Raw genomic sequence first — 24,344 nt, 5'->3', positions numbered from 1 at the left:
ACTGAGTAAACGTTTTTTTTTAAATTGCTTGAGTGATAAAATATCACCTAAAGCCAGGCTGAATTGTACAAACCTTAAGAAACGTCAGAAAGTTTTTGACAGTTCTATAACGTTTTGTAGGTCCAATATCATTCAAATGAGTTCTAGGTCATAGAACCAATGAAATGAGATCTTGACTGACAGGTATTGATGAATATTTAACAACTCTTTACCATTATTATCATTATAACACCCGTGTTCTTGAGCCACAAGGTGGAGATGTCAGATCCATAATTAATGGCTTCAGAAAAGTATAAGCCCGTGAGGATTCTTGAAGTTCTTTGTTAAAGAACTGGAGATTCTTTCCTAAAAGTTTTAGCTCTTATCACTTCACCTCTTGAGTGATATTTGTAAAAGTAGCATATGCAGATCTCTCTGTCAGTAAGTCATGTTCACAATGTAACAGAATGTGGTTAGAAAACTTCTGTTTCCCGGGATAGTTAAAGGCAGGGGGTCAGGGGACAGAAAGGGGATATTAGGGAAAATAGGGGATGTGCACTTCTTTCCTGACCTTTTTGTTTGTTTGTTTTTTTGCGGTACGCGGGCCTCTCACGGCTGTGGCGCACTTCTTTCCTGACCTTTTTGTTTGTTTGTTTTTTTGCGGTACGCGGGCCTCTTACGGCTGTCGCCTCTCCCGTTGTGGAGCACAGGCTCCGGACGTGCAGGCTCAGCGGCCATGGCTCACGGGCCCAGGCGCTCCGCGGCACGTGGGATCTTCCCGGACCGGGGCACAAACCCGTGTCCCCTGCATCGACAGGCGGACTCTCGACCACTGCGCCACCAGGGAAGCCCCCCTGACCTTTTTTTTATCTTTTGATTTGGCAGAATATCTTTGCTTTTGTTCCAGTCCCAGGCACCTCCCATATCTCACAAATGGCAAATATAATCGGACTTCAGTAAGATGATTAACAGCAGGATTCTCAGTGTTTGAGAATCAGTTGAAATGATACGACTTTAAAGAGCTGATGGCGCCCTGAACTGGCGTGACCTCACACCTCTTCCCCTGCGCTATTTGCTAACAGAAACGTTTGTAACGGCTTGGTGTGTGATTGCTTTGTTTGAGGAATAGTCCTGAGAGTGATATGTTCAGAATGAGTAATTTGATGTGAAGGGAATGTTGAACAGTTAAGTAAGACTAATCCAAACCCAATTACCTTCTTGCCTTCCCGGGCTAGATAATTCTTAGTTGGGGGTTGGGGGAGGGGCATCATAGGGCGCTCAGCAGCTCCCCTGGCTCCTGCCCACTACATGCCACGCCCACACCAAATGTGACAATTGAAAACACTGGCAGACATCACCAAATGCCCCCAGGAAGGGCAAAATCGCTCCCGGTTGAGACTCACTGGTTAAACAAGTTTAATCGTCCTTTTCCCCCAATAATGTGCATTTATCACCTAATATCAATATTTTCCTTGAGTGACTCAACACTGTAGATACTATGATCTCTTGCCCGAACTACTGCACAGCCTCCTGGCTGATCTCCCAGCGTCCTCTCTTTTCCTTCTCGTCTCTGCTGTGAGCTTCAAGCCTCCTGGAGGCCCCTTGCCAAGTTCAGGATGTGGCCCGGACCCCTGACCTGCCACGGGGCTTGCACTGACTGCAGCCCCGCCTCACTCCTGACTCAGTTTTCGCTCTGTTTGAACTAGCCCTGCCCCTTCCTGCCCCTGGGGCTTCTTCAGGCCTCTCTGGAAGTCAGGCAAAGCCCCTCCTACACACTCAGCAGCTCCACAGCAGCTCCTATCGCAGTTGGAATTTGCATTTAAACGTGATTCTATGATTAATAGCCTTCCCTGGGCTGGTCTAGGATTGGTTTGATCAAAGTTGGAATTTTGATCCTCACAATCTATTCCCCAGCAGCTATTTCTCAAATGAGCGTATCATCATTTGCTTCTTGTAAAGTGGCCAGGATCTACCTGGGAGTTGGTGACGCAGTCTTTAGTGAATTGCAGAGACTGAATCTCATCCTTTCTTCAAAATGAACCTTAAAATTCAACAGTGCCAGGAAGTCTTCCATGATTTATCCCAATTCATGCCTATTACATGTAGACCTGGAATTCATATCCACTTTCTTCCCATGGGCTTCTTGCTTGGTAAATCTTTTCTACTTGCAACCCACAATTTGCCAGCCATCCAGGACAAATGGTAAACCCCACAGTAGCACACATGCTGCTCTGTTTCCCCCGGCATGTAGCAAGTTGAGCTAGATCAGGTCAACTAGGAAAAAGCAAGAGGAAACTGGGTAGTGATTGAGGGTTTTTTTTTTTTTTTTTTAAATCACTGCCTAGATACACAAAAATGAACAGTCTCCTTGCAAGAGTCACGAATGGGCTATACTATAAAAAAGCAGCCTAAAGAAACGGTTCTCAAAAGAAAATATTGCAGATTTTTGTGTTTTATTTACTATTACGTTTAGTCTGTATACACCTGAGTGCTATTATTTTCCAGCCTGAGCACAAATTAAACATTGACGAGGGAAAACCTGGAGCGCTAAGTCATGTTTCTGGCTTTGCCAGGTGTGGGCAGGCACTCAGGAGGCCGACCAGGCCCTGTTAGCCTCGAGCTGCCGGAACGTGGCCCCGGGTCCTGTCATCACGCCCAGAAACGCCTTCACTGCTGTGTTCCAGTCGCAGGAGGTCCCAGCTCAGGGCTTCTCTGCATCCTTCGTTAGCCGTAAGTAGCGCCGAAAACCAAACCCAGGGGCCCTTGGAAGGGTGTGGCTGCCACAGGCAGGCTTGGGGAGAAGGCGTCTGCTCCAGGGTTGGCTGGTCTGGAGGTCCATGGGGAAAGTCTGGGTGGGCCACCTAATCCTGAGTGCACCCTTCCTTCCAAATCAGCAAGAATGGAACTGAATCCAACCGTAGGTCAGTAGAGAAATGATGTAGAAGGCCTGAGTGCCTGTCGCTGATGTCTGAAATTAACCCTAAAATCTGCATGGGGCAGGAATGGGCAGAAGCCCAGGAGGCCGTAATTAGTAGACAATCAGCAGGCCGGGCCTGAAGCACATTGCCTGCCTGCATGGAACTCACCTGGGGCTGTAAAAACACGGTCTTCCCCCCAGGCCTGTCGGAATGCAGGACTTGCACGTGTGAGCTCTCACCCAGGGGATTCTCACACTCAGTCAACCTTGGGGGCCGCTCTCTTCGGGTTTTCCCCTTCCTTCTCTCACGACTACTCTCCAGGTAGAAGAGTGGGACATGTAGTTTTCAAGTCTGAGACACAGTGGTGTGTGTGCCTGTTGGCTGAATTAAATCAAGTAGCACCTATTTGCAAGCCACTGTTTCGGGAAAAGTTTGACGAAAGGAATCAGGAAATAATGCAGTGAACAGGTATTTCAGACATGAATAAGAGGGTGGTGTAAAGGCAGTAACAAAAGACCACCGCAGACCTAATTTTAGGTCTTCACTGGGTTCGTTGTGTCTGTGTGTGTGTTTTAATATCAGTTTAAAAGGATACTGATATTTTCTATCTATGTGATAGATAGGGAGTGTGTGGATTAACTAGTTAGTGGTTAGATAAAACAGATGTCATTTTAGTGGTAAAAAGGTAGTTCTCTTCATTTCTGACACCTGGGAATCATGTGAGACTTTTTGAGTTGGGCTTAGTAAATGCAACCATTTTTATGAAGCAGGTATTATTTTTATAGCCATATTACGACGGTAATGAAAAGAACATATTTTTCTATAATATAATAAGATGTTTTAAAACTGTTAAGTGTATTGATCTGGTACAGATAACTTTTCATTAGTTTTATTTCTTTAGCTACATGAATCCTCTTCAATCTTGCTAAGTTATTCTTCCTTTAATATCTTAAAATTAAGTGATTTGCAATGGATTTGTGGTAAAATTTCTACTTAGCCCAAAACTCTGCATCATTTTTCTAAAAACTATATAATATTCTGATTTTGCATATTTATTTTTAAATCAGAGCTCCATTCTTCTAGTTATTGTTACTTCCATTTGGAGTAGCTCAGAGAATATGTTTCTAGAGAGCTTAGGAAAGTTGAGGCTCTCCCTCACTGATAAAGAGAGATTTGTCTGGGAGAACAAATGTTCTAATAATGGCTTTTTCTTCCCACTTAGGATGTGGAAGGAACTTCACTAATCCTTCAGGTTACATTGTTTCTCCAAACTACCCAAAGCAATATGACAACAACATGAACTGCACCTACATCATAGAGGCCAGTCCTCTGTCCCTGGTCCTCTTGACTTTTGTGTCTTTCCATCTGGAAGGTAAGTTTATTCTTATCTAAATTACAATTGGTTCTTAATAAATGAATGAGTGATAGATAAGCAGAGGCAGAGATTGTCTAAAATCACCGTTTGAGGAAAATATTAAAAATGTTGCAGAGTGGAGTTGATGTAAACTTTATTAAAACTCCATCCGATATTTTAAGAACACAAGTATCATCCTATACATTCCATCCAGAGGTTAAAAAATAATGCAAGAGCTTTAAGAACCTGAGCATCACGTAAACGGCCTAAAGAAAATAAGTCTGAAACCTATTACATGTTAATCATAGTTTCTCATTTATTCATTTGCGTTCATTCTACACACGTACAGGTACCTTCACACAGTCACACACACACACACACACTATAAACTAGCAAGAGAAACTTCACCTCTGAGTCAAAGTAGGTGCTCCATAAATGTTGAATGAATGAATTAATAAAAATTTGTGTTCTACTTTCATTTAATCTGACTGTGGGATACTCTCTCATCTTCTTTTTCATTTTCATCTTCATCAGTACCACAGGGACTGGGAAATCCCTAAGCACAGTGCCCCTCTGGGTTCATTCCCTGCCTGTTGGCGAAGGGGACAGTGGAGCTGCTGGTCTGGGCTGGGTTCTGACTGCACTGGACACAGCTCGATGTTTACCCAGGTGGTATCATACGGCAGAGAAAAGTTCCCTTCAAGTGGATGGGCATCTCCAACCACTCAGTCATTTTAATATTTTTCACGAATTCACTTTTCATTTCTAAATTGCAATTAACCTGTACGTTTGCCAAGCTTCATCTGCCCAACCAAAATTTCTTCCTATCTGGGTTGGTCTCCCTTGGCAGTGAAAAGTTAAACTTAGCAAAGCGTTCTGCAATATTCAGCATCCAGGAAATTTATGTTTCATAAAAATAAAAATGACACATCAGTTCTCGTAGGGTGATGAATTATACAAAGGCTCTCCCTGGGAGCACTTTCTGGGACCTCCTTTTCCTACATCTCTACATACTGTAGGTTTTGGAATGTGTTTGCTGGAAAATGCCAGGGATGGACTGATGTTTGTCACTGTACGGACGCAGTATGAGGTCAAGTGTAATCTTCTCAGCATTTGCTAACACAAGCTTCCAGCGATATGAGAAGATGTTCATGATTTATAAAGTATTAAGGGAAGGTAAAACAGTTTATATAAGAGATCCTATTTTTTTATTTAAAATAAACCGTGCGACTAAAATCTGTAAGACTATTAACTGGTACTTAAAGACTTGTTACTACCGTGTCATAGATTTATAGCTGATATTTATTTTCTTCTTTATATCTTTTCTTTTATCTTATAATTAAGGGAATGCTATTTTATTTTATTTTTTTATTTTAATTTTTATCGAAGTATAGTTGGGTTACAATGCTGTGTTTGTTTCAGGTGTGCCACAAAGTGATTCAGTTATACATACATATATAGATTCTTTTCCAGATTCTTTTCCCTTTTAGGTTATTACAAAATATTGAGTATAGTTCCCTGTGCTATATGGTAGGCCCTGTTGGTTACCTGTTTTATATACAGTAGTGTGTATGTGTTACTCCCAAACTCCTAATTTATCCCTCCCCCCACTTTTCCCTTTTGGTAACCCTAAGTTTGTTTTCTCTGTCTCTGAGTCTGTTTCTGTTTTGTAAACAGGTTCCTTTGTGTTACTTTTTAGATTCCACGTGTAAGTGCTGTTGTATGGTATTTGTCTTGCTCTGTCTGACTTCCTTCATTTAGTATGATCATCTCTAGGTCCATCCATATTGCTGCAAATGGCATTATTTCATTCTTTCTTTATAGCTGAGTAATATTCCTCTGTGTGTGTGTGTGTGTGTGTGTGTGTGTGTGTCTGTGTGTGTGTGTATATCTCACATCTTCTTTACCCATTCATCTGTCAGTGGACATATAGGGTGCTTCCATGTCTTGATTGTTGTAAATAGTGCTGCAATGAACATTGGGGTGCATGTATCTTTTCAAATTATAGTTTTCTCCAGGAACTATATGCCCAGGAGTGGGATCCGTGGATCATATGGTAGTTCTATTTTTAGTTTTTTAAGGAACCGCCATACTGTTCTCCATAGTGGCTGTACCAATTTACATTTCCACCAACAGTGTAGGAGGGTTCCCTGTTCTCGACACCCTCTCAAACATGATTATTTGTAGACTTTTTTGATGATGGCCATTCTGACCAATGTGAGGTGATACCTCGTGGTGGTTCTGAATCACATTTCTCTAATAATTATCGATGTTGAGCATTTTTTCAAGTGCCTGTTGGCCATTTGTATGTCTTCGTTGGGGAAATCTCTGTTTAGATCTTCTTCCCATTTTTTGATTGGGGTGTTTGTTTTTTGATATTGAGTGAAAAAGTTGTCTTAATAACAGGGGGAAAACATGTGGCTTGGATTGTGCATTTATATGTGCATTTGTCCTCACTAAATTACATAAACACAAGAATGTCATATGCCAATATTATTTAGACTGAAAAAGGAGATGCTGGTAAATGTACTATATAATATAGCCACAGAAAGCACTGCCTATACCAACGGTACATGTATTATTAGAAGGGAACGATACTGACACCGCACAGTAGCTCCCTGAGTTTAGTTGACAGGTGGGGTAAAGGGGCGAGCATACTCTAGACTACCTGACCTGGGGTGGGGTAGGGCAGGCGCGGTATTTTAGGACCGGTCTCAATTCCAGATTGGCCACTTACTAGTCACATGACTTTGTACAAATTACTTAATCTTTCTGGTAATCACTATAATTTTTACAAAATATTGATATAAAATAGTAGCTGTGAAAGTCAGATCATGCCCATAGAAACATACCTTGTGAACCATTGTTTTGTTATTTTTGCTGCCACCAGTCAGGATCTCCAGACATGCCCTTTAACACAAGTCGGCTGCGAACAGATATTTGGTTTTGCCAGATTAAGTGATTTCTTTTTTTTTTTTTTTTTTGCGGTAAGCGAGCCTCTCACTGCTGTGGCCTCTCCCGTTGCGGAGCACAGGCTCCGGACGCGCAGGCTCAGCGCCATGGCTCACGGGCCTAGCCGCTCCGCGGCATGTGGGATCTTCCCGGACCACCGGGGCACGAACCCGCGTCCCCTGCATTGGCAGGGGGACTCTCAACCACTGCGCCACCAGGGAAGCCCTTAAGTGATTGCTTTTTACTAATGGATTTGGTCGTTCTCACCCAGTTGAAGAGACTGATCTTTTTATAAGATAATATCCTTGTGATAATATCTTGTGAAATTTCCAGTGTTACATGTACTCAGCATTTTCAAACTGCTAAGTGAGTATTTTCTGGCTTAGATTAAATGAATCATGATGATTTCCTAAAAAGGGCAACATTAATCAGATTTATTTTGTGGTTAGATTCTTACCACTAATCGTATCAGTGCCGTTCATGGAATACCATCAGCAAGTTAGAGATCCACTAGCTACAGTAAAAATCACCTTCCACCCCTTGAGTGAGCCCGAGGAATTCCTATGCAGTGTCCTGTGATAAAACCGAGTGAGAGTAGCTCTCAAGAAAAATCACAGCCTGTCTGCAGGAGCGTTGGTCTTCCTAGCTGCCATAGGCCATAGACCTCTTTCTGAGAGATTCTGTCCAAATGACTAAGTATTTCGGAGCCCAAGCGGCCAGCAGACCCTGCGTTGACCTGGGTGGAGATGAAAGTTCTGGATCTGCTTTTTGTGGTGGGCCATTAGCACAAAAGGTGGGTTTATCAAGAAGAAGATGGACTGATCCAGGCTACAGAATACTAGAGGGAAACACACTTGTCCATACACTGTGTTTACTAAACACTGACAACGGGTTAGGAAAGGTTTTACTATTCAGGCTAGTTTATTGGTTATTGACCTACACACTGGTGCTCTTCCTGCAGGGAAGTTACAAATGTTCAGTGACCTACCTTCCACTAAATAAGTTGCTCTGAAATTATGTTATGGTATTTTATGTTGGCCTAAGTTTCTCTTTCTCCTTATTATTACATTTCCAATCCTAGTCATTCTATGAAATACAGACGTGTGTTTCTTATATAATCCCTACTGAACTATAAAAATTTCAGGGAAATCAAAAGTCATAGAAGAAAATTCCATTTGAGCGTCTACAAGACTTTTTTAAGTTACCTCAAGACTAAAGTGGCTCTTGGTATTCTTAACAGTGTCTTCCAAAGTTGTGAAATAAAATAGAGATTTGACAAATTCAAAATGTTACTTTGGTCAAAAACAAAATGGCAAAAATAGACAAAATATAAGGAGAAAGCATGAGGGAGAAACCATCAATGTTTCCAAAGTACTTATTTTGGAATCGGATGTCATCAAATAAATACTCATTTTATTTTCCCCAATATTGAACAATCTAAAAGTATATTTTTCCGTTTTCATTATTCATGTGGCCAAGTAGATGCCTCCAAGTTACTGGGAGGATTATAGGTCTTTTTTTTTTTTTTTTACTTTATAGATAAAGAAAGCACTTAACAGATGAGGTAACCTAAGACAAGCCAGTGCCTTCTGTGCCTTGATTTTGCTATCATTAAAATTGGGTAATGGGGCTTTCCTGGTGGCACAGGGGTTAAGCATCCGCCTGGGGTTCGAGCTTTCCTGGTGGCACAGGGGTTAAGCATCCGCCACGGGTTCGAGCCCTGGTCCGGGAAGATCCCGCATGTCGCGGAACAACTAAGCCCGTGTGCCACAACTACTGAGCCTGCGCACCTAGAGCCCGTGCTCCACAACGAGGGAAGCCACCGCAATGAGAAGTCCACGCACCGCAACGAAGAGTAGCCCCCGCTCGCCGCAACTAGAGAAAGCCCGCGGCCAGCAACAAAAACCCAATACAGCCAAAAATAAATAAATAAATTAAATAAATTTATTTTTAAAAATTGGGTAATAACATTGATTCCCCCTGGTGATAATGAGGGGTTTAGAATTCTTAACTAAAAATATCCTACATCTAGGCAAATTCTAAACTCAGTTTTTCTCAGATCCAGAGTATCTCTTGATAAGAACTGGATAGAGAGTAGTCCCTTGGCACAGAAAATGGGCGAGAACCAATGCAAATGCATTTTCTTTACTGTCCTCTAGAGATGGCCTCAGAGGCCCCGAGAGGAATAGGACTAGATTTCCAGAGCAGCCGCGTGGCAAGTCCTACATAATATTTGCCTGAATTCTCCTTCGTTAACTTAGAAGTCCTGCTTTACGGGGTACGCCTGATATAAAGCTAAAAGGAAAAAAGGAAGAAAATTTAGTTTTAGATGTTTTTTCCTTTTGCCCTTTTTTCCCACCAAGAAACATGATAGCTGAGTTTTAGCGGTCTTAGTTCACATTTCCTCTCCATTTAATCTAAGTTGTTTGTTTTTTTTTTTTAAGTGGCATTATGCAGCTACTTACCATTTGTTTTCTTTACTTCCTCAATTGTTTCTCAAGAAATCAGAAGGTAGGCCCATTTTGCAATCCATTATTTTAGAAAGCACTGGGCAGTGGTTCTTTTGAAATAGTTCCTATTGATATTTTATTCAAATTGGCCAAGCCCCAGAGGAGACGATTTAATTGTGTGAGATTCCTTGCTTGCCTGTGTTATAATACAAGACCTTGGCTTTCACACTCTGCGGAGCTTAGTTCTATCCGAGCACCTGCTTCTCCCTCTCAGGGAATCATCCTCTACTGGGGAGTCCAGTCTCCAGGCTACTCAGAGCTGTCCCCCAATTCACATCCCTCTCCCTAGAACCCTTTGCTATTTTACTGAAAGGACTTTATCGTATCTGCAATATTAAAACATTTCAACCAAAAGGATTTCCCCCTATTTCTAGTCCTCTGGCGTCTTTGCCTCTCCATCTATGACTCTGAAGGAAAAGTGCAGTCGGAATCTAAATTCCACAAGTTTACATTATCTGCTGAATTGCTCATCCTCGGCTTCCCTTTCAATTCTCTCCAAGTTCTTGGAATCCTGATGAAACCCAGAATCGAACATTGCTCTCTGTAATGAAGATATGTGAATAATGTGATAAAAATTATTTGTCACTATGTTGGATACAGCCTGAACCCATTTAAAATAATAAATGTGTCTTACCGTTTTTCAGAAGGATGGAAAATAGTCATAAAAACAAATCATGGAGGATTATTTTACACCTCTGAGATTTCAACAGTAAATATTCATCAAATCAGTTACTGAAGATAGGATGAAGAATGACTGTAGCCACTTGTCCCATGACGTCCGTGGAGAAAGTATCATTCAATTTCAGGGTACCACTCTTCCTGACGAGTTCTCATGTTTCTGATTGAATGCTACCTCCCAGCCATAAACTCAGCTATGATACACATCTTGCTTCTTGAAGAACTTTTTTTAAACCTTGACTAAGTTCTTTTCTCTCCCTAGAAGACAATCATCCTAGTTGCATTTAATTATATTCTACTTGAGAATTTTGTGTATATTTTGATTGAAATATAAGATATCACAATTGGTTCCCCTATAATTATGGAAAAGTGTTTACTACCATTATTTTCTTACGCCTGTGATTTTGTCACCAAGTGTCTTCTCACTGAAGAATCAGACTGGTATCTTTGATCTAATGCAGTGAGGTGATGTGTACAGCTTGAGAAAAAGATGTGTGTGTGTGAATTATTTGATGCCTGCTGACATATTTATATCTCATTTTCTTGTGTGTTACCTGTTTGTGCTAATCCTTGATACGTTCTTAGACTTTAGGTAACTTCACAAATTCTGATATTATGTAATGTTTGATTTCTTATGGATAACATTTAGAAGAGCATCCCACCTTAAAGAAATTACTGCTGGAAACGACACGAGAATGTTTTAATCATTAAGCAACTTGCCAAATATCACAACTTTCATGATATATTGAGTCAGGCTTTGAAAATGAGCAGATTGTCTGAACGGTTTGCTTAGTTATCTGATAATATATTGCCGTCTACAAAAAAATTAAAATACCCTCTCAGCTTCTTCTGCTTCTCCTTATTGTTGATACAGACCTTTTATAAACAACTAGTGCATTTTGGCTATGTCTCAGTATAGATATACAACTGCTATTTCACGACTGATTTTTCTGCAATTAAATTAGTTCCTTTAATTTTTTTGAAACATTAACAAGTGTATGACATACTTTACCTTACATTTCACAGCCTTTCCATAATTTTCTAAGACAACCACCACTGTGATAGTCTATATCATCAAAGAGTTAAAAAACTAACTCTTTAGTACTTAAAGGATATCTGCATAGCAGGTCATTCGACCAAAGTAGAACTGAGATTTTAATCTAGCATCAGCAATATTTCCTTTCATTCTGTGATTTTGCTTTTACAACTTAATGTATTGTTGCTGGCTAAAGATATTTTTATAGCTAATTCATACTATTTTTTGATTCTCACATTCACCTCTTCTGAATGTTTTAAATTCCAATGGAGCTCTTGGAACAAGAAAAATTCTAAGGCTATAATTAAGGTACACAATTTGGCAGTATTCAAACTGTGAATCTGAGTTTAATGTATTTCTTTTTTGTCCTGTTTTTCCAACATCATATTGTTTCTTATTACATGGTAAGGTCATTAAAGTGAAGTCTTTAACATTTTTAATTTGTAGATTTATTCCCAATTAGAAGCATTTCTATTCCAGGATTTTCAAAATGAAGGAATCCTTTGGGCTTACTTTAATAAACATATCTTGAATTGATACCTCAAAATTTCTTCAGTTGTACAAAAACATAGCTAAAATGCCAAAAGTGTTCCTAAAATGACTTAAAATTTAAATTGCATAGATATTTTCTGATAAAAATATCAATTTTCTTTAAGATAATACAATTAAAAGAGGAGGGGGCTTTTAATGTACAAATATATTAAAAATGCACACATCAAGATTCTTTCAGTTAAAAGCAGTAGATTATCTTCAAGTTTGCTTAGATGTAGAGTTTATAGAAAGGACACTGGGTTATCTCATCTTGTCAAAGGAAGGTTTAAAAATAAGAAGGGGACTAATAGGCTTCCAGAACATGAATCCTTCAAAATGTACTGTCTTTCCCCCTCTCTTTCTGCACGACAGCTTCATTTCCTCCTGTTACAGCCTGGCTTCCTACCGCAGTCAGGAGACCGCTGCTGCTGATTTCCAAGTTGAACATGTTTGGCTCCCACTGTTGACTCCTTACTCAGTTACAGTTTGAACACATCTGATTGGCCTAGATGGAGTCTGAGATCCTACCTTGGAGTAATCAGTCAGTCTATCAACAGTGCTCAGGACGGTGGGGTTCCATAAAGAAGAATTGCAACCATGATCATGATTAGGATAAACTTACTATATCAATTAGGAATTTTTATGGCGCTATTAACAGGAAACTTAATTCAACCTGGTTTAAACATAAAAGGGCAATTTATTGGCTTTCCTTCTAGACAACCTCAGAATTGGTGGTCCCTCATATCCGCTTAATCTAGCATTTTCATTTTGTCATCAAACGTTTTACTTTTTCTGTTCTCACTCTGTGCTACTCCAGTGTGAGTCTCACCCTAAGGCTGGCTTCTGTCTTGGCTGTAGGGTAGCTGCCCTCACAGTGGGGCTTGCATATCCCTCACGCATGTCTAGGAAGAGAGAGGATGTCTATCCAGTGGCATGCTGGAGTTGGCTTGTACCATCTTGCAAGAGTCAGTCATGCTCCTCTGGTCCAAATTCTGCATCTAATGACCTCACGTTGGTAACTTGACATTGGCTATAGTGGGAGTATTTCTACCACAGAAATTAGAAAATGCTACAAATGAGGGTGTGCCTCTTTCCCTCGGAGAGCTGGTTGTTCTATTTACCGGCACACTACTGTCTATTCCAGATTCCAAACAGTTTACCTGAAATTTACTCTAAATGGATTGGCCTAGGTCACATGCCCACCCTTGAACCAAGATCTATGGCCAGGGGATTTGAAATTATAAAGTAAATGTATACCATAGTTTCTTTAATTTATAAGAATGTTCTAACAGCAAACAGGCAGTCTGATTGTAAAGTCCATTATGTCATAGTATGTGCTTGTATAAGAGATTGTGACGTAGTTTCGGGCAGTTCCGATGGGGAATTTTAAGTCGGTAAAGTGCGTGTGTGTGTGTGTGTGTGTGTGTAGGTGTTAGGTACATGTTCAAGTTATCATCTAGATGAGATAAAAGTGTTTTCTTTTGTTTTTGTAAATGATAACATGAAAAATATTCTATATCATTAGCCATCAGAACAATAAATTAAAGATCACAATGAGGTACCATTTCACACACAACAGAATGGCTAAAATGAAAAAGACTGACAATATCAAATGTTGGCAAGCATGCAGAGCAACTGGAAGTTTCATACATTCCTCATGAGAATAGGTACTGATATAACCACTTGGAAGAATTTGACTGGCAGTTTCATATAGAATTAAATACATACCTTATTTATGACCCAGCAATTCTACTCCCAGGTATTTACCCAAGAGAAATAAAAATTTACGACCATTCTAGTATCTAGAATAGAAAAGAACTCTTAGAACTGAACATTAAGAAACATATATCCCAGTTTAAAAATGGCAAAGGAGGGAATTCCCTGGTGGTCCAGTGGTTAGGACTCCTCGCTTTCACTGCCGAGGGTCTGGATTCAGTCCCTTGTTGGGAAACTAAGATTGAGCAAGCCACACAGTGTGGCCTAACTAAGTATTTTTAAAATGGCAAAGGATCTGAACAGATATTTCTTCCAAGATATACAAATGGCCAATAAGCACATGAAAAGATGATCAACACCGTTACTCATAGAGACGTGCAAATCAAAACCACAATGTACTACCATTTCATACTCAATAGTGTGGCTAAGTTAGACAATAACAAGTGTTGGTGAGGATATGGGAAATTAGAACTCTCATGCTGGTTCTAGTTGCTGTCGTGGTGGCAGGATGGTGCAGCCTCTTTGGAAAACAGGCTGATAGGTTCTCAAAACATTAAACATAGGGTTACTCTATGAGTCTGCAATTCTACTCCTACTTATTTACCCAAGAGATTGAAAACACGTATCCACACAAAACCTTGTACATGAATATCTATAGCAGTGTTATTTATAATAGCCAAAAGGTACAAGCAAAACTAATGTCCATCAACTACAAAATGGATAAACAAAAATGTGGTCTCTCCATACAATGGAGTACTATTGAGCTTGGAAGGAATGAAGTACTGACACATGCTACAACATAGATGACCCTCAAAAACATTATGTTAAGTAAAAGCAGCCAGTCACAAAGGGCTGAATATTATATATTATTTATATATATATATGATTCTGTTTATGTGAGATGTCCAGAGTAGACAAATCCACAAAGACTGAAAGTAGGTTAGTGGTTGCCTAGGATTGGGAGAACAGTAAAGCGAGAGGATGGGGCGTGACTGTGAATGGGTACAAGGTTTCTCTACGTGGGGATGAAAATGTAGAAATGGGGGAAATGTCAGATGCCTAAAGTTCTGTGGAACTGTGAATTGGTAACACTTTTCCAAAGGACTGTTTGATAAATCTGAAAAAGATTTAGTACCAGTAACTCAACTTCTAAAAATTTATTCTGATGAAATAATGAGAAACTTCTACAAACATTTATATATAAAAATGTTTGTTTCAACAGTATTTTTATCACAAAAGCTAGAAAAGATAGAATTATTAAGCTGTAGGGGATGAATTGAACATAGTATGGCACATCTATATATTAGAATTTGATAGGTGCATTAAATTCAGTGTTTTAAAAGATATTTAATCATATTAAATGCATGATGTTATGTTATTTCATGTTAATAAAAATTAGGTTACAAAAGATCATATAGGATGATTCCAATCAATGTTTTTGTTTTGTTTTGTTTTGTTTTGGCTGTGTTGGGTCTTCATTGCTGCGTGCAGGCTTTCTCTAGTTGTGGCGAGCGGGGGCTACTCTTCGTGGTGGTGCGCGGGCTTCTCATTGCGGTCGCTTCTCTTGTTGCAGAGCACGGGCCCTAGAACATGCAGGTTTCAGTAGTTGTGGCTTGGGGGCTCTAGAACGCAGGCTCAGTAGTTGTGGCGCATGGGCTTAGTTGCTTGGCTCATGTGGGATCTTCCCAGACCAAGGATCGAACCTGTGTCTCCTGCATTGGCAGGCGGATTCTTAACCACTGTGCCACCAGAGAAGTCTCCAATTAATTTTTTAACTATATAATTCACCCATAAAAATGACTGGATACACTGTAGTAATAAAAGTCTTCTTAACTATATTTAAAATAGATAACCAATAAAGACCTACTGTAGAGCACAGGAAACTCTGCTCAGTATTCTGTAATAACCTATATGGGAAAAGAATCTGAAAAAGAATAGATATATGAATCACTTTGCTGTACACCTGAAACTAACACAATATTGTAAATCAAAAAAAAAAAAAACAAAACCAAAATATGCAAATAGAAAACATCCCATCACACACACAAAAAAGTTTTTTAAATTTTTTGTTTTGTATTTCTCTTTAGAATGGGTTGGAGTATATATCTGACTTATAATTAGAAAACAAAACAATGATATATATTTTACAATCACTAAACTCTTAAGCTAATATTGTTTGTGTGAACATTTGTAACATTTGTTTAATTAACATTGAGATTCTGATGACGTCTCCGTGGTAGGAGTCCTTTATCTGTGTGTAAGCGTCACTGTTAAATGCAAGGTTTCTCACTAGCAGCACGTTGGCGTTTTGGGCTGGGTCATTCTTGTTGTGGTGGAAGGCAGGGGGCCTGGGGCAGCCCTGAGCATTATAGCACTTTTAGCAGCATCCCTGGCCTCTGCCCACTCCGTGTCAGTGGCACACCCCAGCATGACAGCAAAACAATGTCTTCAGGTACTGCCAAATGTCCCTGGGAGGCAAAATTGTCCCCAGTTTATAATCACTGAATTAAAGGAGTCATTTTATAGGGAAGAAAATTCTGGATTGTTTCAAAGTAGGATTCAACTGTTGTGAAGTTCTCCCTGTTTCCTCACCCCTGTGCTTGTTTTGTAACTAGGGTGAGGGTCGTTCATCAGGAAACCAAGTTGCGTGAATCGTCCTCACATTTTCGTGTAATCATTTATGTTGCTTCTGATTATTACTTATGTTGCTTCTGGTTGTTCCGTGCCCTGTTCAGCTCGCTCCACTGTAACGGGAAGCTGTGTCAACGATGGCGTGCACATAGTCAGGGGTTACAGCTTATCTTCCACGCCTTTGGCGACGCTGTGTGGGGATGAGAGCCTGTCCCCTGTCACCACCTCTGGTCCCCTGCTGCTTAACTTCTACTCAAATGCACACACCACGGACTTGGGATTCAAGTTTTCCTATAGGATAACCCGTGAGTAGCCATAATGATGTAGATTGGAATTTTCTTTTTCCCTCGAGCAATTTCCATAAGGAGATTTAATTGTATTCACACATCACCAAGTTGAAGACTCAGAGACCTTAAGGGAGAAAATTATTAATTAGGTGCATGGTCTTAAAAAAAAAAAAAGGGAGGCCCTTTTTCATGAACTTTGGCAGAACTACTCTTTGAAAATCAAATGGAATTGGACTCCCAACCACTGCGCCACCAGGGAAGCCCTGAGATTTATTTTTGATAATTTAAGTTAGAACGAACTGCTACCTTCAGTTGTTCGTACATTGTGTAAAGTGACTTTTTGGCCTGGACTGTCCAGGTGCCTATTTCATTTTCCCAAGTCACTCTGTTGAAAACCAATCCTTTATACATTTAGAAAAAATGTAAGAGAATATCTTTATGATGTTCTGGTAGGAAAGAATTTTTTAGCAATATGCAAAAAGCACAAGTCGTAAAAGAAAAGATGGATGTATTCAACTACATGATAATTTGCAGCTTCTCTGTATCAAAATCAGGGTAAGACAAGCCACCGAATGGACAAAGACCTTTGAAGCTACCAACATCTTTTCATTTTTTGTAGACAGTTTGATCCATGTTTGTTTGAAAATCATAAGATTCTATTTCCCTATTTTGAATGGTCTTTTCCTCTCCTGCAATAAACTTGGCTGGTTTGCTGACAGCATTTTTTTTTCACATCATCCCAACTTCAGTAACACGGGCAAAAAAAAGATCTTGCAAAATGTTTGTTTGATCTTTACTTGACATAACCCATTGCTAAAGGTAGAAAGTCAAATTGTTTTCTTTCAAATAAATTATTGTTCCCATCCCCAGAAGAGCCTGAAAATGTTTACTGACTCATGAAACAGGCCTTCGTGGTTCGTGCACGTTGACTGCCACCGACGCCTGGCCCCGTTTGTAACGCATGATTCTGTGTGGCCCAGGGATTCTGGTAGCACAAACAGAACATTCCTTCCCCCAGTTGTCTGTTGGATGAAGAGAAGGGGTGACTTGTTTTATTCTTTTGGTACAACTAGTGTTATGGAGAGTTTCCTCCCCACTTTATATTATTTTACTCTTTAATCCCTCATTTTCCTAAAACACTGTATACAAGGGTCCACATTATTTACTATGAGAGTCTCTTTTAAAGAGGGTTGATATCGAAATTTCAACTCCTGACAATGTACAAATTTGGGAGTTATTTTAGGCATTGACAAGCTTTCAGAGACCACATCATTGTGAACAAGATGTAATAGAATAATGGCTACTCAAATCTAACATTTAATTCACTGCAGATGTACCCAGGGGCCTGACAACGGGAATGATTGTGGGCATAGAGAGAATAGCTTTCCCTGCCATGTGGGCTCAACTGAGACAAAATAAACAAACAGACAAATAAAAAATTACCTTAATAACCTTAAATGGCAGCCACTATTTGGTTATCATTTCTAAGACATGTAAATGGAATATATCCATTGATAGTATATAAACCATAAAAATATCATCAAAGTATACTCACGTTACTATAATTTTAGAATCATAAAGTAAAATGAATATCCACCTTTCTCACTGCTGTGAGAATAGGGCACTTTCCATCATTGCACGGCACAAAGTAATCCTCCTTGTATGCAAAGCCAAGCGAAAAAATAAAAATTCTGTATTTTGTATAATGGGATTGCATTCTGTTTTTACGGCTGTTGTTTTATTGACTAGTCGTAGTAACTAAGGGCTGTGGGCTGTTGATTGCTGGACTCGGGGTGGGCCTACCTTCCTCATGCTTGTTGAGGATTGGTAATAAAACTTGGTCAAGTATGGTCCTTACCAGTCTCACGACCAAATAGAAATACGCGAGACTCAGAGCTATGCGTTTGAGCCCACAGAGGGAACTAAACTCCATTATTTCAAAAGTGATTTCTAAAATTTCACCTTACAGTAGTCTATCATGGACACAGGAGACTCCAATCCATATTATTTAAGATTTTTAGATCACAGCCCTTCCTGGGTTCATAAGCCCACAATGTGCCTTGGATTCTGCACACCTTTTCTAAACTTCCAGCAATCACTGTTATCCCTCTGAATTTCTCACTGCTTTATAGAGAAAGGACAATTGTATTCCAACATGTGAAACGTTTTTTTCTCATCATTTTCACTGTGGCCATTATTTCGGCTCAGACTTATTCCATTCCAAGAGGTGCCTTGAAACATTCTTCCCTGCTTCTACCCCTTACTGTCTTTTCCCTCTACCTCGGTGCAAAAATCTGAAGTATTTGTAAGCACAGTAAAGAGAAGTTTACATTGCTTTAAGACAAAGAATTATCATCTCTCTTGGGGAAAAAGGTACCTTAGTAAAGAATGTCTGGAAATGGCTTTCCTCTGCCATGCGTCATAACCATTCTCTGCGTGTTCCCCGCCTTCTGTCGCAGCCTGTGGTGGTGTGTTCAGCCTCTCCACCGGGGTCATCAAGAGCCCGTTCTATTCCTACTCTGCGTACCCTAACAACATGCACTGTTTGTACACCGTCACCGTCAGGGACGACAGAGTAATCCAGCTCAAGTACGTAAGACCCATTTACCTTCTTAAGAAAATCCTCCCAGCTCTGTTTACAGAGAAGATGTTCATTTAATGATGCAGAGCACTGATTCTCATCAGAGGCACATACAGGAATCCGGAGGAAGGGGAAGTAAGCATGTGGTGTGATCCTGTTCGTCTGGGGAATGGGCCGCCTACCCTCCACGCAAGCCAGTGGTCACTCAGGGGAAAAACAGGCACTCACTCCACCGGTTCAAACAATTGTTGTAGTTTTCCGACAGTTTTAGAAGTAGCTTCATATACTGGGGTGTAAAGTTATAAGCCTATCTTTAAATCAAAGGGCATGGGGAGGGCAAGAGAAAGCAGTTTCCATTTTGGGGGCACGTATTATACACAAAGAACTTTAATGAACACTTCCACCATTCTCTTATTTAGTTCTTGAAACAGTCAGATGAGGTATGTATTATTAATCTCACTCTACTGATGAGAAAACTGAGGCTCAGAAGTGTCACATAACTTTCCCAAAGTGCTATTGTATTAAATGAAGAGTCAAAATCAGAATCCGGGTCAGACTGATCTCCTCCCCAAACCAGGTCCTCATACTTCCCTGTGCTCTCTCTCAAAGGGTGAATTTTCTAAGTACTTAAGAAATTCCTTTTTATTCCCATATCAGAACACCTCTAAACTGGCGCTATATGAGATATCTTATATCATCAGGAAAATTCTCCCCAATCCTGCATACTTCCAATAAGACTGATGAAGGGAAAGCAACCTCCAGTTCTCTGAGTGACAGAGTTCACTATTGCTGTCATCTGAGATGATGTATTTCTAACTCCTGTGTTTCAGTGATATACAGCATATGGTGGAAAGCTCTGAAACTCAGCATATGGTGTAGTTTATGGCAATATAGAATTCTTTATAGAAGCTTAATGGGCTAGGAGCCCTCCTACCTCCCTTCCTCCTATATGTCAGTGATCACATTCTCTCCCCCCAGTCATAAACTCTCCATAATTTACCTCCAGGGACCTCATATATAAAATGGGTCCTTGGACTGTAAGGCACATCTCATCAAGCCTGGTTTGCTTCCTGTATCAGACAGTGAGTGGTCTACAGGATGGACCCTGGAGAACACTGCAGGTCCCACCTGAGACTGTTTGTAAAGAAGCTGTGCCCCAAAGCCAAAAAGTCCTTTAAGGCCCAGGAATAAAAGAATACACAAAAAATGCCCAATGGCCAGGAGCAGGAGACCTGTGAAAGGATCACCTGCTCCGAATGGAAACGTAAGGAACGGTTCTTGTCATTTGCTGTCGTGGCACAATACTTGGTTCTTACATGTGTAGGATTAGAGCACATGCTATGATATGTGTATATTTTTTGCCCTTGCCTGGGCCCTGGGGCTCACCATAGTCAAAGTTCACATCAGCTTGCTTGGAAAATTATTACATTCTTTCTAAGAACCTACATTCTGTGAAACAGATACTATTCTAGGTACTGAAGAAGTTGTAGACATTAGTAACACATAAATCCTTCTAGGCTCTCAAAATAGGCCGGCCTCATGATGTTTTCTGTTAATGGGCTTTTGCAAATATTTTCTGTGCTGTCATGGGAAAATGATGCAAAGCCAAAACAGCTTTGAGTCCTCTTGGAAACTCAGATTTTTATCTTTATGGATTCACGTTGTGGAAAATAAATGTATTGTCTATAGAAAATAAAAATGAAAGTAGTGTTTTTGGAAATGATCTAGCTATTGTTTTGCCTTCTTTTATTATAGGAACATTAAATGTTACATGTGGTTAAAGAAAATTAAGAAATTTTTCATCTTGATCTTTATCATCAGTTTGAAAACAATCAAAATACATTCAAAATATTGTATCATTTTTTTCTTAAGGCTCTTAAAGGAAATATTTTAATCACGAGATATTTTCAAATTATTCCATATTATATGTTATATATTACAGAGGCTAGCAAAAATACCAAAACCCAGAAAACAAAAACACCTGAGAAAGAAGAACCTAGAAAAATGATGACAGGACATCAGATAATTTAAACAGGTTTTTAAAAAATAAGCTATAAAAAAAATAATAAAAAATAAGCTATAATAAACCCACCATAAAAATCCTTAAGAACATCCATGTAGGAAGCCTTGCTTGTTTGGGAACTCTGGGAATAGTTACTTGAAATGACAAAGCATAAGACCTGGATTGAAATATGGTGTTAAGGAACTATATTCAATATCTTGCAATAAACCATAATGAAAAGGAATATATATGTGTAATTGGATCACTTTTCTGTACACCAGAAACTAACACAACATTGTAAATCAACTATACTTCAATTTAAAAAAAGGAAAGAAAAGAAAAGAAATACTATGTTAGACAATGAAAGAAAAGTCAGGGATGTATCTGTCAGGATAGGTTATAAGTGGTGACAAACAACCCCAAGGCACAGTAGCTTAACTCAACAAGTTTATTTCTCACTCGTATGAGTGTGTCCAACGTGGCCTGGCAAGGAGTCTCCTCTCATCATGGTCACTTAGCTGCCCAGGTTGATGGAAACTCATTTCTACATTTGCTTCCATGATCATCACTGCAGTAGAAGGCAGTGTGGCAAACTGAGTAGTAGTTCTTAAAACTTCTTCCAAAAGTAATACGCATGACTCCTGCTTACATTTCTGTGGCCAGAGCATGTCTCAGGGCCACATCACACCTCAAAGTGTGCACAGAAAGACAATCCTAGCAAATGTCAGGAAGGCTGAGCGCTGGGGTGAGTGGTGACATGCCCGTGACGACCACAGTGATCTGAAATGTGAATTTCTGGTTATAGCAGTTAAATAAGACTCAAGAGAATTTAGTTCATTCTTTCCTACCATTGGTTTTTTAATATTTGTTATTTCTTTTATGAGGAATAACTATTTCTTATTTCTAGTTTTCAAAATCATAATAATAACGATCATTTGTTGGGTCTGTCCATTTTTTTTGAGCATCTACTGTATGCCAGTTACCATAATTTGGTTTTTACACATTGTTTCACTTAACCTTAGAATAAACTCCATTTAAAAAGAGGGAAACAGACTGTGAGAATGAGAATAAAGCTCTGATTCTAAAACCAGCATTTCTTCCGCTCTATTATATTAGCAGTCTTCCCATTGATAAAAATTAGATTGATAGTACCACTTGATCTCACAAAAATAACAAGGGAACAGAGGAAACACCCTATTTTTAATGAGACTGAAAAACTAAAGTGTTGCTGAAATGATAGATAAATATCAGTTCAACTTATCAAAACTTTGTTAAGTAGATTTAATATATCCTTGACTGTAAACCCCTGGAAATCCAGGACTATATCTTACTCATCTTTATATCCCCAGAGCTTATGACACTCCTTGACATATTCTAGTCTCTCAAAAACTTTCCTCTAAACTTTTGAACTGATCAGTAAAATAGTATACTGTTTCTACGTTTCCTATCAAGTGAAACTTGGATGCTGTTGGCGTTTGTCTTGTCTTTTTTTTTTTTTAATAAGAACTAAATCTATGATTTAATGGAAATCCGAATGGAAAACATTATTATTAACAAGGTTCATTTCACAGGTTCAATGATTTTGATGTGGTTTCCTCCACCTTCTGCTCCCAAGACTACCTGGCAGTTTACGATGGTTCTAACATCAGTGATCCCCTTCTTGGCAAATTCTGTGGTTCCCAGCTTCCACCAGGTGTTAAGAGCAGCGGTAGTAGTATGTTCCTGGTGTTCAAGACAGATTCGTTTCAAACAGCAAGAGGTTGGAGGATATCTTTCTGGCAGACACTGGGTAAGAATTTTGCATGTGTAAATCTATTTTTCATGACTGTTAGTTTTCTGCTTTGTTTAATTTTTTTCACCTGTCTAAAGTTGCTCCTCATTTAAGTTTAGAGGAATATGTCACATAAAATTTTGGTTTTAAAAATTACATATGGTGTATTTTGAGTAAAAACAAAAAATCACTCAACATATGTGTCTCTCTAGTATTTAAAGACAAAGCCTGTCTACACCACCATCTCAAATGAGACCTGAGTCTCATTTTATCACCCATGGAAATGGTGGAAGTTAAGCCTGTAGGTAGCAAAGTCCAGATCAAGAAAGAAGGCCCTGTAGCCTCTGTTGACTTTATCCTTAAAATGGTGAAGAGCCTGGGAGACTTTTAAGTAAAGAGTGCACAGCCCGACTAGACTTCTGGAAAGATCATAGTGGTAGCAGGGTGGAGGAAGGTGGAAGGAAGAAGCTTATCACAGAATTCCAGATGAGAAAGGTTGAAGGCTCAAACTAACAGAGTGGGAATAAAAATAGAAGAAGGTGGAAATCTCAGAGATATTCGGAAGGTAGAATACCTTGGAAGTACAGTGTTGGGAACTTGATGCTTATTACATGAGGACAGGAGTTGAGGATGACTTCTATGGGTGACTTGTTGGATACTCGGGCCTTAGGAGGCTAAGATTCAGGGAAGAAATATTGTATTTGGTTTGGGTCATTTTGGGTTGGAGGGCCTATGAGATATCTAAATGGAGAAATAGAGGAGGAAACTGAAGCTTGAGAAGCAACTTGGGCAGAGGAGGTGATCTGGGAGTCATCTAGAGGTAAAAGGAAAAGCTGGGTGAGAGGATCAATCAAAAATAGCACCCCCGTTTATTCCCACTGCTTCTGAGAAATAATTATCTATATAGAATTAACTTGGAACTTTGAGTCCTTTAAAACAGCGGTCCCCAACCTTTCTGGCACCAGGGACCGGTTTCGTGGAAGATGGTCTTTCCACGGACGGGGGTGGGGGGATGGGTCAGGTGGTAATGCGAGCGACGGGGGAGCAACAGATGAAGCTTCGCCCCCTCACCCGCCGCTCAGCTCCCGCCGTGTGGTCCGGTTCCTGACAGGCCACGGACCGGTACCAGTCCACGGCCTGGGGGTTGGGGAGCCCTGCCGTATGAGTTAGCTGGTCTGCTCTCTGTTTATCCGTACTTGTGGCATCAGTGGCACAGTCTAAGATAATTTATATTTGACTCTGGGAAGTGTTTCGAGTCTTCCATTCGAATATAGAAGTGAATAGTGTTCTGAAAACAAACCGCTCACAAAACGAATCGCTTACTGTGAAGGCCCACAGAAACCTGGGAGGTTTTCTACGATAAGAATCCCGACTCACTGTTCAAACCCTTTCTTCCTC

The 24,344-nt window shown here is 39.8% G+C and overlaps 1 protein-coding gene across 2 annotated transcripts in view; it reads left to right on the top strand.

Moving 5' to 3' along the window:
• CUBN (cubilin) overlaps positions 1–24,344 on the top strand; it is a 269,991-nt gene that overhangs the window by 206,220 nt on the left and 39,427 nt on the right. For both annotated transcript variants that reach the window (XM_024750090.1, XM_024750089.1), the window contains exons 56-60: positions 2,553–2,709; positions 4,120–4,269; positions 16,410–16,610; positions 19,052–19,181; positions 22,747–22,964. In XM_024750090.1, the coding sequence (XP_024605858.1) occupies positions 2,553–2,709; positions 4,120–4,269; positions 16,410–16,610; positions 19,052–19,181; positions 22,747–22,964 (856 nt within the window). The remainder of the gene's footprint in view (positions 1–2,552; positions 2,710–4,119; positions 4,270–16,409; positions 16,611–19,051; positions 19,182–22,746; positions 22,965–24,344) is intronic.

The sequence above is a fragment of the Neophocaena asiaeorientalis genome, unplaced genomic scaffold, assembly GCF_003031525.2.
Source record: "Neophocaena asiaeorientalis asiaeorientalis breed wild unplaced genomic scaffold, Neophocaena_asiaeorientalis_V1.1 scaffold4, whole genome shotgun sequence".
NCBI lineage: Eukaryota > Metazoa > Chordata > Mammalia > Artiodactyla > Phocoenidae > Neophocaena > Neophocaena asiaeorientalis.
Note: the sequence above shows the minus strand (reverse complement) of the source record. Positions and strands in the feature narration are given on the sequence as shown.